Source organism: Oryctolagus cuniculus, chromosome 11 (genome assembly GCF_051225735.1).
Source record: "Oryctolagus cuniculus isolate XC-2025 breed Fujian yellow rabbit chromosome 11, ASM5122573v1, whole genome shotgun sequence".
Lineage (NCBI taxonomy): Eukaryota > Metazoa > Chordata > Mammalia > Lagomorpha > Leporidae > Oryctolagus > Oryctolagus cuniculus.
Genome location: NC_142877.1, coordinates 149,816 through 166,778, shown reverse-complemented (window position 1 = coordinate 166,778; position 16,963 = coordinate 149,816). Strand labels below are relative to the sequence as shown.

At 67.3% G+C, this 16,963-nt stretch overlaps 2 protein-coding genes across 8 annotated transcripts; one reads left to right on the top strand and one right to left on the bottom strand.

The window, feature by feature from the left end:
- Positions 1 to 3,289: 3,289 nt before the first annotated feature.
- TCEA2 (transcription elongation factor A2) lies at positions 3,290 to 10,900 on the top strand. Of its 3 annotated transcripts, none has more exons than XM_089306889.1 (10): positions 3,290 to 5,172; positions 6,897 to 6,959; positions 7,165 to 7,270; positions 7,863 to 7,953; positions 8,643 to 8,773; positions 8,926 to 8,982; positions 9,677 to 9,831; positions 9,900 to 10,046; positions 10,432 to 10,503; positions 10,734 to 10,900. In XM_089306889.1, exons 1-10 carry the CDS (start codon positions 4,957 to 4,959, stop codon positions 10,740 to 10,742), a joined length of 1,047 nt encoding a protein of 348 aa, XP_089163015.1. In that variant the 5' UTR covers positions 3,290 to 4,956; the 3' UTR covers positions 10,743 to 10,900. The 3 variants fall into 3 exon arrangements, with proteins under 3 accessions (XP_089163015.1, XP_051685023.1, XP_089163016.1); XM_051829063.3 differs by lacking the exon at positions 3,290 to 5,172 and adding an exon at positions 5,295 to 5,497; XM_089306890.1 differs by lacking the exons at positions 3,290 to 5,172; positions 6,897 to 6,959; positions 7,165 to 7,270 and adding an exon at positions 7,284 to 7,726.
- Positions 10,901 to 11,461: 561 nt separating this feature from the next.
- RGS19 (regulator of G protein signaling 19) lies at positions 11,462 to 15,602 on the bottom strand. Of its 5 annotated transcripts, none has more exons than XM_051829065.3 (6): positions 15,005 to 15,602; positions 13,455 to 13,552; positions 13,190 to 13,311; positions 12,386 to 12,460; positions 12,071 to 12,305; positions 11,462 to 11,991 (listed from the first exon to the last, which is right to left on the bottom strand). In XM_051829065.3, the coding sequence occupies exons 2-6, from the start codon at positions 13,482 to 13,484 to the stop codon at positions 11,800 to 11,802; spliced, it is 654 nt and encodes a 217-aa protein (XP_051685025.1). In that variant the 5' UTR covers positions 13,485 to 13,552; positions 15,005 to 15,602; the 3' UTR covers positions 11,462 to 11,799. The 5 variants fall into 5 exon arrangements, with proteins under 5 accessions (XP_051685025.1, XP_051685024.1, XP_089163019.1 ...); XM_051829064.3 differs by having other exon boundaries at positions 15,538 to 15,602; XM_089306893.1 differs by lacking the exon at positions 13,190 to 13,311 and having other exon boundaries at positions 15,538 to 15,602.
- Between the last annotated feature and the right edge of the window lie 1,361 nt (positions 15,603 to 16,963).

Below are 16,963 nucleotides of genomic sequence, written 5' to 3'. Positions count from 1 at the left end.
ACGCTCAGGGCTGGCCCAGTCCCTCCCTCCCTGGCAGGCCAGAAAATGAGGAGAGAGGGAGGCCAGGCCAGGGAAGGGAGCATAGCTTCAGGTGGCCACTGCGCCGCCACCCCGCCACCCCGCCTCAGCCGGGCGCTGCAGGGCGAGGCCGGAAGCTGGGTGCCTCTCTGCTGCCCCGGGCTGGCTCTGGAGACAGTCCCTGGGGCAGGCCCGTGCTCCCAGGGGTGTGCACCTGTGCCCACACCTGCCAAGCAGCCAGCCTGCTTCTAAGGAGGTAGGGATCTGGTAGAGAACAGAGTGGACCCAGGCCCTGCCCCGGGGAGCTGCCACTCTGGTACGGAGACAGTCTGCACACCCACGCGCAAGTCAGGGAGTCGGGTGCTCGCTGCCTGTCTTTCCATCTGGTGACTTGAGCCAACACCCAGGGGACATGTGGGGGGTACTGGGGATACTTGGGGGGTCTTACACTAGGAGAGGAATACGTCGGCGTCAGAAGGGAGAGGAGCTGAGCGGGGTCTGGGAGGGTTCCGAGTAGGGGTGGCTGCTTCTCACAGCCCAGGCACAGCTGCTGGGTGAGGCTGGGCCTGTTCAGGGCCAGAACGATGCCCTCGCCCTCCACAGAGAAGGCGGGGCCTAGCCAGGGGTGGCCTGTGGGTCCCCTACTCTGGCCGCCCCAGCAATCTCTGGTCTCTCTCCAGAGGGCAGGGCAGGCAGCACCTCAGGGCCCCCTTGCTGTGTGTCAGACCTCCAGGCTTCACCCACAGCCCCTGACCCCACGGCTGCCTGGGGTCCCTGGGGAAGGGGAGGGTGGAGTGGCCGCCAGGCTGGCGGGCTGGTCGGGCAGGGAGGGCGGCATTTCTGGGAATTGTGTGGGGGAAGTGCATTGTTAGCGTAAGCCTGGAGCGGCTGCCACCGGCCTCTGGGGGATGCCTCCTGCCCCCCCAGCACTGCCTCTGGAGGAGGGAGCTGGGACCAATCCAAGGCTGTGGGCTGGGCTGGGGACTTTCCAAGAGACACTGCCCTGAGCAGGTGGCTCTCCCCATTCTTCGGACAGGGAGACTGAGACCCAGAGAGCCAGAGGCCGTAGGGGCCCTGCCCTCACTTGTGGGCACTCAGGACGGTGGGTGGGGGAGGGGTGATGACCGCCCTCGCTGGATGGGAGTCCCTGGCCGTCCCTGTCTGGCTGCAAGAAGCCAGGGGAAGCAGGTGGGGCCGGCTGAGGCTGCAGCTGCGCGGCTGGAGAGGCTGACGGCCTGGGGGGCAGAGAGCTGCTCCTGGGGGGAGGGGCGGGGCTGCAGGGGCTGCAGGGTCCCTGCCCCCCGGTCGTGGGATGCAAGAGGGGCTCCGTGCGAGTCTGGCAGCACTGGCCTTCCCACCGCGGCCCTGCCTCAACCGAGGGGAAGCACGGACGCCGGCCACTGGGGTCACGGCCGGCACAGGCGGGCGGGGGTAGGGGGACACAAATAGAAAAGCAAATGGCCTGAGTTTCCGATGCTTCCCGGACGGCGCGTGGGGGAGGGGCAGCCTTTGGGCCAAAGGCAGGGCTGGCCTGGGCCGGGGAGGGGCGGGAGGCGGGGGTCCTGAGGTCCTCCTGCAGACCCACTTCAGACCTCCATACTGGGGTGCATCTCCCCCTCAAAGCCCCCACGACAGGGCTGTGTGGCCCACAGAGAGCCCCTGGAGGAGGGGCTGAATCCTAAGGGGCAGGGGGCTCAGCCCCAGGAGGGGAAGGGAGTGGGGGTGGGGGGTTGCGGGCAGGAGGATCCCGGGGTCCTGATGCTGTCGCCCTCTGGTGCCTGGTGCAGCTTCCGGAGGGCACGCAGTGTCCGGGTCCCAGGCAGTTTACTGTGGGAGCTCCTTGGCGGGGCAAGGTCCGCAAGGTCCAGGAAGGGACCAGGAGGGGCCCAGGGGGTCTGAGCAAGGATGCAGAGGTTGGGAACTCATGAGGGTCCTGGGCCAGGATCTCCAAGGCGAGGACTGGGAAGTCTCAGGATCGGTCATTGTATGGCCTCCCCCCAGGACCCACAACCTTCTCAACCTGGCTGCTTTATGGTCCTGTCTAGCCAGCGGCCAGTGCCCAAGGCAGGTCTGTGGCTCACTCCTGCCACCTAGAGGCCACTAGCGCCTAAGCCCCTGGGTCCAGTCACCTGCCTCAGACCACTGGGCAGCGTCCACCCTCAGGCTCCCCTGTAGATCCTCACCCTCCCCTCACGTGGCTGCTTCCACTCAGCACTGGGCTCCTGCCATTAGAAAGTGCAGCACATGCACAACTAAACGTGTTGCTGTGCCCGTCTGGGCCCCGGGGAAGGGGCTGTGGCCTCCAGGTTCCCGGGTCTGGAGCACTCTCCTCTTGTCATTCCACTCCTTCCCTCCCATCAGCAGCCTCTGCCACAGGCCAGGCCACCACTGACCGGCCCGTACCCGTCTGACCGGCCATGAAGCCAGAGTCACATCTTGTCTCCCTGTCTGCAGCCTCTGAGGCTCCAGGGGTCCCACTGAGACGTGGCAGGACCCTCCGGGGCTCAGCCTCTTGGGCCTCCTGTGGCGACGCAGGGAGCAGGTGCACCTGGGGTCTCATGGAGGAGACGGGACAAGGACTTCCACGCCAGCAGGGCCAGGGGAGAGCCCCCATGGACTCCACGTTCCCCTGTGGGAGTGACAGAGCAGAGTTTGCACTTACACCTCCATTGCTTTCCCAGGCACATCAGCAGGGAGCTGGGTCGGAAGTGGAGCAGCCGGGACTCGAACCTGCGGCCATACGGCGGCTTAACCCGCTACACCACAGCGCCGGCCCCACACTAACACATTTCTGAAAATAGTTCCTAAGATTTGCAAGTTCTGAGTGTATCTTCACTAACTCGGCGAGGTGTGGCGTCAGGTGGGGCCGCGGGTGCAAAGTGGCTTCCGTCTGTGTGCTCCAGGAGGTCGGCCTGCTGACCAGGAGCGGTTCACGGCTCTGTCAGAAGTGAAGGAATGCTATGTTTCTTTCCCATTGGGGGCTGGTCCCTGTCCTCTAGACCCAGGCACTCTGGACCCCCACTCCCCCCACAGCTCCCAGACCTCCCCCACAGCATGGAGAAAGTGGGGGCTGGATGTGAACTGCAGGCCACCCCCATCTGTCCTGGCACCCTCTGCACCCCTAAATAGGATCCCAGCCTCCTGGCCTCTCTTCTGGGCACCAGTGTTCACCCATCCTGGCTGGCCTGAGGCCTGTCCTTCTGACTGCCGATGACAAGGGTCCCAGGGTCACACCTGTGGCGCTGATGGTGGTCGTGGTCCGTTTTTTTTTTTTTTTTTTTTTTTTTTTTAAGATTTGAAATGCAGAATTTGGAATTTGGGAGAGAAAGAGGGAGAGGGAGTTTTCCATCCATGGTTCACTGCCCCTGCTTCTGCCCCAGCTCTGGATGCAACCACAGAGGCAGTAGATGACGGCCCAAGGACTCAAGTCTTTGCCACCCACGAGGGAGACCCGGGTGGGGTCCTTGGATCCTGGCTTTGGCCTTGCTCTGCGCTGGCTGTTGCAGGCGTCTGTGGAGTGAACTAGTTGATGGAAAATCTCTCCCTCTTGCTCTTTCTGTCTTCCCTTCTGTTACTCTTCCTTTCAAATAAATGTGCAAAGGAATCTTTTAAAACATTACAAGCAGGATCGAAGAACCTCAGACTGGTTTCCCAGGGATTCTGCCTGCTCCACCCCTGCTAAGCCAGCCGCAGAGTTGGAGAGGGCGGCCTGACCTCCGGCCCCAGGTGGCACCTGCCCCAGGGCTGCCTGAGGCCACACACCTCCCCACACCTCAGCCAGGCCACAGTCTCTGCACAGGCCCCTCTGACAGCCCAGTGGTGCTCCTGGGAGGCCTGTCCTCGTCATCTCCCTCCCTCCCTCCCTCTGACTTATTTGAAAGACAGAGTGACAGAGATCTTCCATCTGCTGGTTCACGCCCCAAGTGCCTGCAAACACCAGGTTTGGAAGAGGCTGACGCCAGAAGCCAGGAATTCCCGGGGTGTGTCAGCAGCAGCTGCGCCAGATGCAGGGCTGGGGCATCTAGGGGCCCTCGAGTCAGCTGGAACCCACCCCTCTCCCTGAGGCCTGCCTCTCCGGGCAGCCTGCGTGGTTGGCACCACCTGGATGACAAGGGTCTGGCTTGGACGATTTCTGAAGCCATGATTTCTGGGTCCCGAGGCGGCCCCAGTACTGGCCCACAAGACCCAGCCAGCTCCTGGGTGTGGTCACTCATCAGCCGTCCAGGGTGGCTGAAGGATGTGTGGCTCCATCCTCCCTGCTGCCCTGACGTGGCTGGACGCCCACCCCCGCCCTGACTACGGGCAGGGCAGCTTCTGCTGGCCTGGGAGACTGGGGTGTGGTGTCCGCCCACCATACAACCTGGGAACAGCCACAAGGAATTCATGCTTTTCCTCGTGGTTAAGGTGAGTCCCGCACCTGCCACCTTCAGTGCCGCTGAGCGCCTAAGGCCTGGTGTGCCCAGCTGCCCCCAGCAGTCCCTGGCCCGCTCTCTGCAGCCGCCAGCACCCCATCACTAGGAGGCAGGCAGGCACCGGTCCTGGCCCCGCACCTTGGCACTCCTCAACTCTCCTGGGCCTGGGCCACCCTCTGTGTTGTGTGGTCTGGCCCCTCCTGGGGACTTCAGCTGTGGCAAAAGCCAGTCTCTCGCTTATCCGGGTCAGTGAGTCAGCTTGCCTCACCCCAACAGCAGCCCTGCCAGGCACAGGTCAGGGGTCGGGGCGTGGAGCCGCCAGGTACAGGGACAGGGGTCAGCTTCTGGCACCCCTTCCCCATCAGCCTGACCAGAGGAACCCACCCTCCTGCCGGCTGTGGGGCTCCCCAGTGTGGGCGGGCAGCTCCGGGAGCCAACCCCGGGCAGAGGCCCTAACGACCCAGGCTGGGTTCTGGGACGGCGCCGTGGTCGCACGGACCGAGGGGCAGGGTTGGCGGGGTCGGGGATGCTCGAGGACAGAGGAGGGGGAGCCGGCCGTGAAGGGACCCGGAGCGGCCTAACGGGCCCGGGCCGTTCGGGGGGCGGGGCTCCTGGGGGCGGGGCTCCAGGGGGCGCGTCCAGCCCGCCCCGCCCCGCGGCCCTCGCTCAGGGCGGTTTGCGGGGCCCGAATTCTCCGCAGGAGGTCGCCGCTCCCAGAGGACCCTTCCCAGCAGGCGGGGCCGTGAGTGCGGGGGCGGGGCCGGGGTCGGGGTCTCCACGGGGCCTGCGGCGGGGGCGAGGTCGGCACACTCGGGCGCGGGGCGGGGCCGGCGGGGGCGGGGCCGGGCGGGCGCGCGCGAACTACGCGTCCCAGGGTGCAGCGCGCGGCCGCGGGGCCGGGGGTTTGAGCCGAGGGTCGGCCCGCGGCGGCGGCGGCGGCGGAGGCGGCGGCCGGGGTCGGTCTGAGGCGGGCGCGGGGGCGCTGCCCCGAGGCGATGACGGGCAAGGAGGAGGAGATCGCGCGGATCGCCCGCAGGCTGGACAAGATGGTGACCAAGAAGAGCGCGGTGAGGGGCGCGGGCCGCTGGTACCCCCGCCCCGTCGAGACCCCGCCGAGGCCGCCGCCCCGCGTCAGGCCCGGGAGCCCCCACGGGGAAGGACGAGAGCCCCGGCAGAGACCCCTGGGACGCCGGGAGACCCCCGTGCCCGGGGCAGGGACCCCCGCCCGGGCCGCCCCGCCCTCCCCCTGCGCCCCGCAGACCCGAGGCCCGGCCCGACCCCCGGCCCAGGAGCCCCCGCCGCACGCTGGGCCCGCCCCCGGCCCTCGCCCCCACTCACGGGCTGCGGGGCCGAGTCCTCGCCCCTAGGGGCCCGGCGCCTGCGGCAAATGCCGCCGCCTCGACCGGACCCCACGGCCGGGCCGGTCCTGGAACGGCCTCACTCCCCGCAGCACCCCTGGCGACCGCCCAGCACCGCCGCGGTGGGGAGGGGGCGAGCATCCCGCGGACCGGCTCCGTGCACGGGACCTGTGCTGTCCCCGGGGCTGCGAGCTCCCGGGGCGGCCCCAGACGGCTGAGTCATGGGCTCCGGGACCGCGTGGGGGTGGGGCGGGTTCTTGTGGATGGGGTTCTCCAGGAACGGGCCCGACTGTCAGTCATCCTGGAAGCAGCACCCCCACCCCATTGTTTTCTCACCCCCCCAGGCCTGCAGCAAAGTAGGGGCGCTAGACTGGCTGGGGGAGACTAACAGGGAGGGGAGCGGCTGGGCAGGACTCGCTCCCTGGGAGGACAGGGAGGGAGGCCAGCACCTGAGAGCTGAGAGCCCCTTTTGGGGTCCGGAGACCTGGGAGAGCCAGCTTCCCCGTGTGCAGTGCCGGTGGGAACGCGGCCCTGGGAGATCCGAACTCGGCACAGCGCAGGAGCGGGGCCTGCCTGGGAGAGGGATCTGCGTGGTCACCCCCGCCCTTCTCCTGGTCGGAGAGACACACACCGCACTGAAGGGATGGCGCCCGCAGGGAGCAGTGGGGGCGGGGGAGCTGGCCCCCCCGAGTCCCACCTTTAAGGAACAGAGGCTTGGCTGGGCACAAGGCATTGCAGGGAGGTGGGGCCCACACCCATCAGGGTCCTGGACCTGGGGAGCCTGGAGGAGCGGTGCCCGAGGGGAGATGCCCCTGTGTGTGACAGCCTGAGCCCTCCCCTACCTGGCCATGGCCCTTGGCGTCTGTGCTCCTGTGGTTTGTTCAGTGACCCCACATGGCTACGGTGAGGTTGTTGCGTGGATGCTGGACGGAAGGTCACGGGACCATAGGGACAGAGCCTGCAGAGCCACTTGGCTCCTTATCCTGGGTGCACCGGCTGGTGGGCGGAGCCCTGGTGTCTCCAGGTGGAGGCACTGAGGCATGGCCTATGGGCAGGAAGAGGTGGGATTGTCCACTGAGCTCTAGGAAGCCCCCCTTTCTCCTTCCAGGAGGGTGCCATAGACCTGCTGAGGGAACTCAAGGCCATGCCCGTCACACTGCACCTGCTCCAGGTAGGTCCTTGCCTGCCCCCGGCCTGGGGCAGCTCCTGGGAGAGCAGTGTCCAAGGGCACACTGATGGGCACAGGCCTGTTCCTGGCTCTGGCTCTCAATGAGACGTTTCGATATCCCACCCTGTCCTCGTGGGTTCTACTGGGAGATGTCAGAGTCCCCCTGGGGGCTCCCCACCACCCCCCGACCCAGGCGGCTTGTTCACAGGCCACTCGTGTGGGGATGTCGGTCAACGCCCTGAGAAAGCAGAGCTCAGACGAAGAGGTCATCGCGCTGGCCAAGTCTCTCATCAAGTCGTGGAAGAAGCTGCTGGGTGTGGGTCGGGCAGTGAGGGCTCTGTGCTTGGAGGAGGGGTGCCCAGGGGGTGCTGGCCTCCTGCTTGTCAGGCACAGTGCTGCCTGGAGCTGGAGCTGGACCGGGGCCTGCCTTGGAGGTGCTGCAGGAGGCTGGGGCCCCCAGAACCTGCTGGGCCGGGCAAAGCTGAGGTGCCCAGGGCCAGGGGGGCAGGAGGTGGCCCAGGGTGGGGGCACTGGTACGAGTGGGCTGTGCCACTGGGACAGGAAAGCAGCCATGCCTCTGGGCCCTGGGAGGGGGAGCCTTCCTAGGCTGTCCTGGGCACTTACCTCTGTGAGGCAGCCACGTGACCTGTGTGGCCAATGGACACATGCGACACACATGTGGGCTGTCCCCAGTGCAGGCCTCCCAAGGCGTGGGGTTCAGGAGGAGCCTGCTCTGTGCTGGAGGGTGGACCCAAAGAGACCCCCCCTAGGCAAGAAAGGGTATTGGGGTGGTGGCCTCCTGGCTGGGGCAGGGACCGGGACCGTGGCCGAAGGCGGTGGCCAGGGCTCTGCTTTGCTGGAGTCCTCTGTCCCCTTCACTCACTGCCTCTTCTCCGGAAACTGCAGACGCTTCAGATGCCAGAGCCAGGGACCGGGGGAGGGGTGCGCCTCTGCCTGCCTCGTCCTCCAAGGCCGCCTCCGAGGCCACGGATCCCAGGTAGAGCACCTGGGGAGCAGGTGCCGCTGTGACCCTGGGCGGTGGTCAGGGGAAGCGTTGGTCAGCCCAGTCCCACCTGGCTGGGTGTGCCTTGCGGTCAGTGAGCTGCTCTGGGTCTTCCCCTGCCTGCCTACCCTGGGGCCTGTCCTGGACCTGGATGCTCACTGGCCTGCTCTGCCTGGTGTCTGTAGACGCTGGCCCTTCCTCCTGGACAGAGGCAGCCCCCGTCCTGCCTGGCCCAGGCACACACGGGCAGCCCAGAGGTGTCCTGGTGAGAGGCTGCTTGGCTCTTGATCAGAGTGGACGGTAGTGGTTGGCAGCTGGGCGTGGGTCACAAGCCGAACCCTGGGTCTGTGGCGTGTGCTCCTCCGGAAGCCCCCTGCTCCCGCTGATTTCCACAGGGCTGTGCCCGCTGGGCCGGAGGATGCAGCCTGGGCAGCGGGCGGCCCCACTTTCTCTGTCAGAGGAAGCTGGCCTTGGATGACCCCTGCCTCGTTTTCCACTCAGGCAGCTCCTGATTGCCTAGGCTGCCCTCGCCTCAGACCTAAGCAGGGTGGGTGCCCTGAGAGGATGAGCTCTGACCTGGTGGGGACCACAGGACCCGCCCCCTGTGGCCAGCTGGGCAGACCCCACAGGAACGCCAAACTGGGTGGACAGGGTGGGGTCACGGGCAGCCCATCTCTCTGCAGCCGCAAGAGGCTGGAGCTGCCCAGGACGCCATCCACCCCAAGGATGACCACGTTCCCCCCGGTGCCTGTCACCTGCGATGCTGTGCGCACCAAGTGCCGCGAGATGCTGAGCGCCGCCCTGCAGACGGACGGTGCGTGTCCAGTGAGACAGCCCCGCTGCCCCAGCCCCCGCTCAACATCAGGCAGGGGGGGCCGTCTTGGGGGTCACCAGAGTACTGGCTCCAGGCCAGGGTGCTGTGCGGGCAGAGAACCAGTCGGGGTGCTGGTGGGGTCCTTCCCGCAGGCGACCACGTGGCCATCGGTGTGGACTGTGAGCGTCTGTCAGCCCAGATTGAGGAGTATATCCTTTGTGTGCAGCTGTGGGCCAAGGGGTCTGGCAGAGGCGGGACGCTGGGCCAGGCTCCCCATGGGGGCTCCACTGTCCAGCTGCTTAGTGCCCTTTCTGGGCAGTCACTGGCTTTTGTTGTTTAAGGATTTATTTATTTTAAAGTCAGAGTTATAGAGAGAAGGGGTGGGGTGGGGGGAGAGAGAGGTGGATCTTCCATCTGCTGGTTCCCTCCCCAGATGGCTACAACAGCCAGGGCTGGGTGAGGCCAAAGCCAGGAGTTTCACCTGGACCTCCCCTGTGGGTGCAGGGACCCAGGGACTTGGGCCATGAGCAGGGAGCTGGATAGGAAGTGGAGCAGCTGGGACATGAACTGGCACCCGTATGAGATGCCGGCGTTGCAGGCAGTAGCTTTACCCGCTATGCACCAGCCACTGACTTTTATCTGGGTGGTGGGGTAGCCTTACCCTCGGAGGGCCCTGCCTGCTGGAGGGGTCTGATTCTGGGCGCCCCCGTGGGCTGCCCAGGGCTGGTCAGCCCATCCCACCTGGCTGCCCTGGGTCCTCAGCAGAGCTGAGGTGCACCCTGAACTGGCCTGCAGGTGCCCCTGCCCACCTTCCCTGCGGCCTGCTCTGCCTGGCCCAGCAGCAGACCAGGTGGTGGGGCTGGGCAGGGCACCGCCTCCACGAGGGTCCTTAAGTGCCTGCACGCATCTTCCGGGACGTGGGCAGCACGGACATGAAGTACAAGAACCGCGTGCGCAGCCGCATCTCCAACCTCAAGGATGCCAAGAACCCCGACCTGCGGCGCAACGTGCTGTGTGGTGCCATCGCGCCCCAGCAAATCGCTGTGATGACCTCGGAGGTGAGCCCGTGGGGGGCTGGGGCCGCCCCTGCCAGACTGAGGGCTGAGCACTCGGCCCCTGCCCCCAGGAGATGGCCAGCGACGAGCTGAAGGAGATCCGCAAGGCCATGACCAAGGAGGCCATCCGGGAGCACCAGATGGCCCGCACGGGCGGCACGCCGACGGACCTGTTCACCTGTGGCAAGTGCAGGAAGAAGAACTGCACCTACACGCAGGTGAGCCCCCCGGCCTTGGCCTGGGGGTGCCTTTCCCCCCAGCCTCTGGGTCTCTGACGCCTTGAGGGGTGGTCCCCTTCACGGCCTCACGCTCCCAGTCCAGGATGCCTCCCACTGATGGAGGCAGAGACCGTGTGGCCCCCAAAGACATGAGGAGAGCGGGCAGAGGCCGAGGGTGAGCACAGCTTCTCCACGGGCTCTGGGGCCCGGCATTCACTGGGGTAACACCCCCGGGCCTCCACGAGCACTGGGACCCCTTCCTGCTGGGGTCCTACGACCACCTCCTCGCTTCCCCAGAAGCCCAGCTTTGGAAGGTTGGGGTTGCTGGGCAGCCCAGGGCCCAGGGGCCCAGGCCAGCTGTGGGCCCACCCAGCCCTCCATACAGGTGCAGACCCGCAGCTCTGACGAGCCAATGACCACCTTCGTCGTCTGCAACGAGTGTGGGAACCGCTGGAAGGTAGGTGGGTGGGGCCCAGCCCTGGGCCAGCCTGTCCAGCCCCCCTCCCCGTGTCAGCCCTGGCCCAGCCTGTCCTGCCCCCCCCCCCCCCCCAGGGTCTCGAGTCAGCCCTGGGCCAGCCTGTCCAGCCCCCCTCCCCGTGTCAGCCCTGGCCCAGCCTGTCCTGCCCCCCCCCCCCCCCAGGGTCTCCCCTGGGCTGACACCACTGAGGGGCTCCTTCTTCCTTGCAGTTCTGCTGAGCTTCTGCCTGTTGCTGCAACCTTGGCTGTGGCCAGTGCTGGCTCTCCTGGGCGTCTCTGGAGACCACAGGAGGCCACATGCCCTGCCCCACCCGCCTACCTGGAGTGCACCTTCCTGCCCCTCCATGTCCTTATTAAATGTCTCTTTGCTGTCCCTGGCTCCTGGTCCTCCTGGGTTGTGTCCAGGTTTCAGCTGGGCCTCTGGTGGCCAGGCAACCCTGTAGGAAACACTTGGGCAGCCCCCCAACATCCTCAGGGCCTTTGGTCCTGGGGTACAGGGCAGCACGACCAAGCTGCACCACTCTGCCCAGTGTGTGCCCCCCTTCCCCTCCAGGACGGCAGTCCCTGTGCTGCCTCCGTGCAAGGGTGGGGTCTCATGGCTCCAGGCCAGTTCCAGCCTCAAGTCACTTTAATGCCCCAGAAACAGGCGGGAGTGTGGTGGTGATGCTGACCTCCAGGCCCAGGGTACTGTGACTGTGACCCCTGCCTAGCACCCGGGTCACCCAGTGTTCTACCCCAGCCTCCAGGGCCAGCTTTTGTTACCTGCGAGGGATCTGTCCATCCCAGACCCAGGCAGAGCCACCCCGACGGCCCCTCCCAGCCTGGAGTCTGGGGCAGTTCCTCTCTAACCCTCCCCAGTGCAGACACAAACAGGAGCCTTTTCCTTTGAGATACCTTCACTAGGAAGACGTCCCAGTTCCAGTGGATGCAGGCAGAGATAAATAGGAAGACATTTTTCTTGTTTTTGATAAAACACAGAAAAGACAGGTTTTCAGGTTTAACGTTCGTGAGCTGACTAGAAAGTGGGTCCTGTCCCCTGGCTCGAGGCTCTGGGGTGCAGACGGTGAGAAGGTGGGTCTTGTCTCACAGCTGCATGAGGCAGGAGGTCTGTCCTCCGGCAGGGGCAGGTCCCAGGGCCCCCACTGCTCTGGTCCAAGTGCCTCCAGAGACGGCCCCTCCTGGCTGTGCACGAGCCCCCTGCAGGGCTGCTGGGCGAGGGGGCTTCCAGCCGCCCCCGAGTCTGCCCGAGGCGTCGAGTGTCTGTGCGGGCGGGCGGCTAGGCCTCGGAGGAGGACCGTGGGGCTCCCCGGAGCAGCAGGGCACGGTAGGTGGGGGAGCTGAGGAAGCGGGGGTAGGAGTCCCGGTGCATCAGCGTGTAGATCTGCAGCTGCGCGTCGTCGAACGTGTGTGCGGACGGCTCCTGCATCTTTCTGTTGATGCCTTCCCGCACCCGGGAATCCAGGCTGACCTGCCAGACAGGGCAGCACGGTCAGGGGCCCAGGCGGTGCCTCCCGACCCCTGCCCAGCACCGGCCGCCCCCGCCCCACCTCCTTCGGGGACAGGATGGACACGTAGTCCTCGTAGATGAGCCGCGCCTTCTCGTCCACCACGTGCTGGTTGGCCTCGGCCTTGAGCTCCTCGCAGGCCAGCCAGAAGAGCATGTTCTCCTCGCTGTACTCCGTGCGCAGGAAGGCCCGGAACACGCTGCGGCCCGCAGGGCTGTGCATCAGCTTGTCAAAGGACTGCGCCCAGCTCTCCACCTCCTCGGGGCTCGGCGTGGCACTGCAGGCACGGGGCCAGCCACTTCAGCCCAGGGCCTCTGGCCTGAGCCCCCCCGCCCCCCCGCAGGCCACTGGACTCACCACGTCTCGCAGCTGGGCAGGGGCTGCAGCTTGCTCTCCCGGGAGGCCTGCCACGCTCGCCGCCGCTGCTGGTTCCTGAGCAGACACAGGGGCTGCACTGCCCTGGGCACGTGGGGCCCCCACGCCGCCCACCAGCCCGGGGCTCACAGGAGAACAGCCTCCTGTAGGCTCCTTCCCATGCAGGCCGGAGCGCCCAGGCCGCAGCCTTGGTCCTCGTCCTCCTCAGCAGTGTGACCGTGTGCCTCTTCCTGGGCTCCCTCCCCTCACTGGGGGTATGACCTGGCTGATGCAGGGGTCCCTGCACCCCTCCCACCACCCACCATGTCCTGCTTGGACTGTCAGGCCCTGGCTGCTCGTGGGTCAGCTGACTACACGTGAGGTCCCCATGTCCTGTCCCTTCAGTAACCGAGGCCCTGACACCTCTGCAAAGACTACAATGTCCAGCAGCTGCCCTGCACTCTGGTCACCCCTGGAGCCCCACTGCGGCCTCATGCACACACTGACCCTGCTGCCTGGGCAGGTCTTCCCCGTGCCCAGGGCCAGCTGCTGCCTCCTTGGGGTCTCTCTGTTCCACCCACTCTAGGGCTGTGCCCGTCTCGCTCCACTGAAGGTCCCCAGGATGACCAGGCACCCAGGGAGGGGTGAAGGCGCACGCAGCAGGCCTGGCCCTGCACAGGGACCAGCCCTGGCGCTGCGGCAAGTCTGGGACCAGGCCCTGAATACGGACGCCAGGGCCACGTCAGGTGGCCAGACCTCTGCACCTCCCTTCCCGCCCGGGCCCAGCCTGGTCCCAGGCGCGCGTACCAGGAGCAGCTGCAGCAGCAGCACCAGCACAGGCAGCAGGGGTTGCGGCTGGGGGCCGCCGTGGGGGCCGCATCACGGCTGGACATCGAAGGCGGCCGGTCTGCCTCCTCTGGCCCTGCGTGCTGGGGACACAGGGCTTCCTCAGCCTCAAGGTGGAACCCCCCAAACCTGGACTTGTGCCTTCTGCCCACCCAGGTATTCAGGGATACCTTGACCCCTCATTACCCCCTCCCCAGGGGGCCGGGACAGACAGGGAGCAGCATACCTGCTTGTCAGCCTCATGCGCGGTGGGCATGGGTGGGTAAAGCAGGCGGCCCAGGCTCCGAGATGCCAGCTCCAAGGCCCTCACCACAGCCGGGGGGTCTGGGAAGAGGGGCCAAGGTTCTGACCGAGAACCTGTGACCCCAGACCCTAGCTGTCCTGCGGGAGTGGCCTGCAGCACACCTCCTTCCCTGCTCTGCCCTCTGCCCCAGCCTCCGGCCCCTCCTCCCAGGCTGGCCCCCAGAGGAGGCCCCCAGAGGAGGTTCTGGGACACCCCCGTCGGCTCAGCGCCTGGGAGCCGGAAGCCTGGGTTCCTCTTTCTTGGTTTCCGGCTCTGGGCCCCTCCCGAGGGGACTGTGCGTCGTTGGAGGTGGTGACATGAGCTGCTCCTTCCCTCTCTGTGGCAAGGCCCGAAGCCTGAGGCAGGACAGGAAGCTGGAGGAGGGATCTGGGCCCCGGGTCGGGCGTCTCTGGCCCGCAGCTGCCCTGACCCTCACACCCCACTGGCACACTGAGGTCCCCACCCTCTGGGCCCAGCACCTGCAGGCTCAGAAGCCACTGCCGGCCGCCAGCCTCAGGGCCAGCCAGGGAGACCACCCCGCCCCAGTCGGCCTGGAGACCCTGTGGGGGTGTGCCTTTCCACTTCTGGGATGCACCTCTGTGGGGAGGGGCACTGGGTGCCAAAGCCAGCCACAAACCCGGCGCATCCCCTCACTGCGCAGCCGTGTCCAGGTGAGGGCCCTCAGGCCTCTCCCGAGGGTCTGTGGCCAGGAGGCTTGGGACTTGGTTCTATTTTATTTTCTAATTTTCTCACTCCCAAGCCTGGCCTCTGCATCCTCAACCCCACTGGCCTTGGCTCTCAGCACCCAGGAAAGGACAAGGCCCACGGGCCACCGACTCCAGTCCCTGGGCCAAGGCCTCTCGACACCTGCTGGGCTTCCTCTCCCAGGAGGGTCCCAAAGCCAAGTGTGTTGGGGGGAACCAAGTGCCCTGTGGGAGTCACGTTTCCAAAGAAGGGGCACGGCAGCCAGGGCCCTTGCCCCAGGCAGGAACCCCAGCCTGGGGCTGTCGGGGGTGCTGGGCCCTCCTCCAGCCCTGCCCCTCTCTCAGGCAGTAGGGTCTGGACCCACGCTCCCTCCTCCCCACCCCCGGGGCCTGGAAGGGGAGAGCAGGAGCCACTCCGGCCCCTGGGGACAGGGCTCCCTCGGGAGCGGCGGCAGCTCTGCTCCACACAAGGAAGAAGAACGGCCCTGAGCCCGCCCAGTCCAAAAAAAGAACAAGAAAATGTGACAATCTCAGAAAAATGTCACAATCTTTGGGAGGGGGCTGGCAGGGACTCCTTCCAACTTCTGCTCCCGCCCAGGACCTCTCCGACCCGCTGCCCTAGCCAGGGGCTGGGGGGCGGCGCCCCGGTCTGGCCAGGCTCCCCCAACCCTGGAATCCCTCCCTCCCCTGTCCCCGCCCCGGGGCCAGGCAGGAGGCGTGCGGACCCCTCCCCGCAGGCTCCGCAGCCCCCACCCCCATCTCAAGAAGCCCGTCCTGGGCCCCACTCACCAGCAACCCAAAGGCGGGGTGGGGGCGGGAGGGGCCGGTTCGCCCTGGCCCCTCCCTGGCTGTCGAAGGGGCGTGCACGGCACGGCAGCAGCCGCAGCGCCCAGGCCGGGCAGCGGGAGGTCCTCCCGCGGCGTCCCGAGCCCCGGCCCGCGAGGGCCTCCGGTCCGCCTCGCAGCGCGGAGCGGCTGCCGGCCGACCCGACGGGGTGGGGGCGGGGGCGCACAGGGAGTCCCGCCCCGGCCGCTCCCCGCCAAGCTAGCGGGGCGGGAGCCGCGGAAACCTGGGTCCTTCCGGCCCCCGCCTTTAAGCAACCTCTCCCCGGGCTCCGAGCTCACAAAAAGGGAACCCGCCGCAGCGCCCCTCCCCCAGGCGTGGGGCGGGCTGCAGTGCCGCCGCGGCCCGGGGTCCACGTGGACCCGCGACCGCGGCCCCCGAGGGGCAGGTCCCGGCGCAGGCCGTGGCGGCCACGCCGCGCACCGCCGGGCCGGCCGCGAGGCCAGGGCCGCCGTCCCCGGCGCCGCGCGCGCACTCACCGGCCGCGCTCCCGAGCCGCCAGCGCCGCCGCCGCCCGCGCGCTCCGAGGTCCGGCCCCGGCGTCGGGGAGGGGGCGCGGGCGCAGTGCGCAGGCGCGCGACGGACTTCCCCAAAGCGCGGGCCGGGACTTCCTCGCGCCGTCCGCCCCGCCCCGCGCTCGCCCGGCCCGGCGCCCCCCGCGCTTGGCCGCGGTGGCCCCGGGAGATGGCGCTGTGGTGTGCGGGGCCATGGCTTCGCAGCCCCTGTGGGCCACGGGCTGCGGTCCCGCATGCGGCCCGGACTGCTCGCATGGGTGGGGGTCCGGAGCTCGTCCCTGGGCCGTGGCGCTGCTGGGCAGCAGGGGCGCCGGTTCTCGCACCCCGAGGCGCGCCGAAGGGCCCATGGGGCCTGGCTGAGTCCCCGTTGACCCCTGCGGTGGCCCCGAGTGTCCCCTTAGCCCAGTCCCTTTGACTGGCACAGGTGCTTTGGCTCATTGTCAGCGTGAGCCGCATCCGCCCTGGCCGTGGTCTGCAGGTCTGCTGCCCACTGGGCTGCTCCGGCTGCCCCTGTCTCCCTCAGCACTGCCTGCTCTGCTCCGGAGGCCAGCGTCCTCTCCCAGGGCACAGGTGGGGACACCTGGGCTGTGTTCAGGGGCCCTGGCGGCTCTGTGGGGCTGGCTGGGCAGGCAGAGGCCAGGAGGCCCTGTTTGGACAGGGGTGGCTGCCTCTTCTGTAGCCCACGTAGTTGTCCTGAGAGGGACAGGGGAGGACAGGGAGGCCCTGGCCACAGCCACACTGTCCTGCAGCACTTGGGGTGTATCTCCATGGCAGGGAAATGCAGGTGTGTGGCCCGGTGGGGGGCTGGCACACTCCCTCCCTCTTGTCCTCTGCTCCCCTCCCCCCGCACCTGCATCCATCTCCCCAGGCCACTGCTGGTCAGCACAGACCTTCCCCTGGCCTCATGGGAGGGGCTGGGGATGGTGGAATTGGGCCTGAACCCCCACCCCGCACAGGGCCACAGCACTGTGCAGGTGGGAGCCCCCTCCAGAGGCTTCCTTGGTCACCTTCTCTGGCCCCCTCCCTAGTGGGGACTTAAGGGTGCTCGTGTGCCCACCTGGCCCCTCCGGGCAGCCGCCTCGGCCACTGTCTTGCCAGCCTTCCCCCGGGGTTGGGCTCCGTGCCTGCCTGCGCCCATGACCTCTCCCCAGAGCACTGTGGGGTGGCGTGGGGCTCTGCACTGAGACCCTCACTTTAAACAGGAAGCAATGGAAGCTCCGAGAAGTGATGGGATAACAAGTGATTTTATTAAATAGACGAACGTGTCCCAGGCACTCCGTAACCTGAAGGAATTCTGGTCCAGACTGCAGGGAGCTTGGCCAAGGAGCCAGGACCTTCTGGAGCCACCGACTGCCAGGGGCTGAGCAGCTGCCCCCCCCCCCCCCGCCGC

Bases quoted from the DNA above. Each gene is read 5' to 3' on its own strand.
- TCEA2 (XM_089306889.1), top strand. From the start codon at position 4,957: ATGCTCGAGGACAGAGGAGGGGGAGCCGGCCGTGAAGGGACCCGGAGC. The intron at 8,774-8,925 runs GTGCGTGTCCAG...TCCTTCCCGCAG, and splicing joins CGCCGCCCTGCAGACGGACG to GCGACCACGTGGCCATCGGT. The intron at 9,832-9,899 runs GTGAGCCCGTGG...CCCTGCCCCCAG, and splicing joins TCGCTGTGATGACCTCGGAG to GAGATGGCCAGCGACGAGCT.
- RGS19 (XM_051829065.3), bottom strand. From the start codon at position 13,484: ATGCCCACCGCGCATGAGGCTGACAAGCAG. The intron at 13,312-13,454 runs GTATGCTGCTCC...CTGTGTCCCCAG, and splicing joins CGCATGAGGCTGACAAGCAG to CACGCAGGGCCAGAGGAGGC. The intron at 12,461-13,189 runs GTACGCGCGCCT...GTGTCTGCTCAG, and splicing joins TGCTGCTGCAGCTGCTCCTG to GAACCAGCAGCGGCGGCGAG.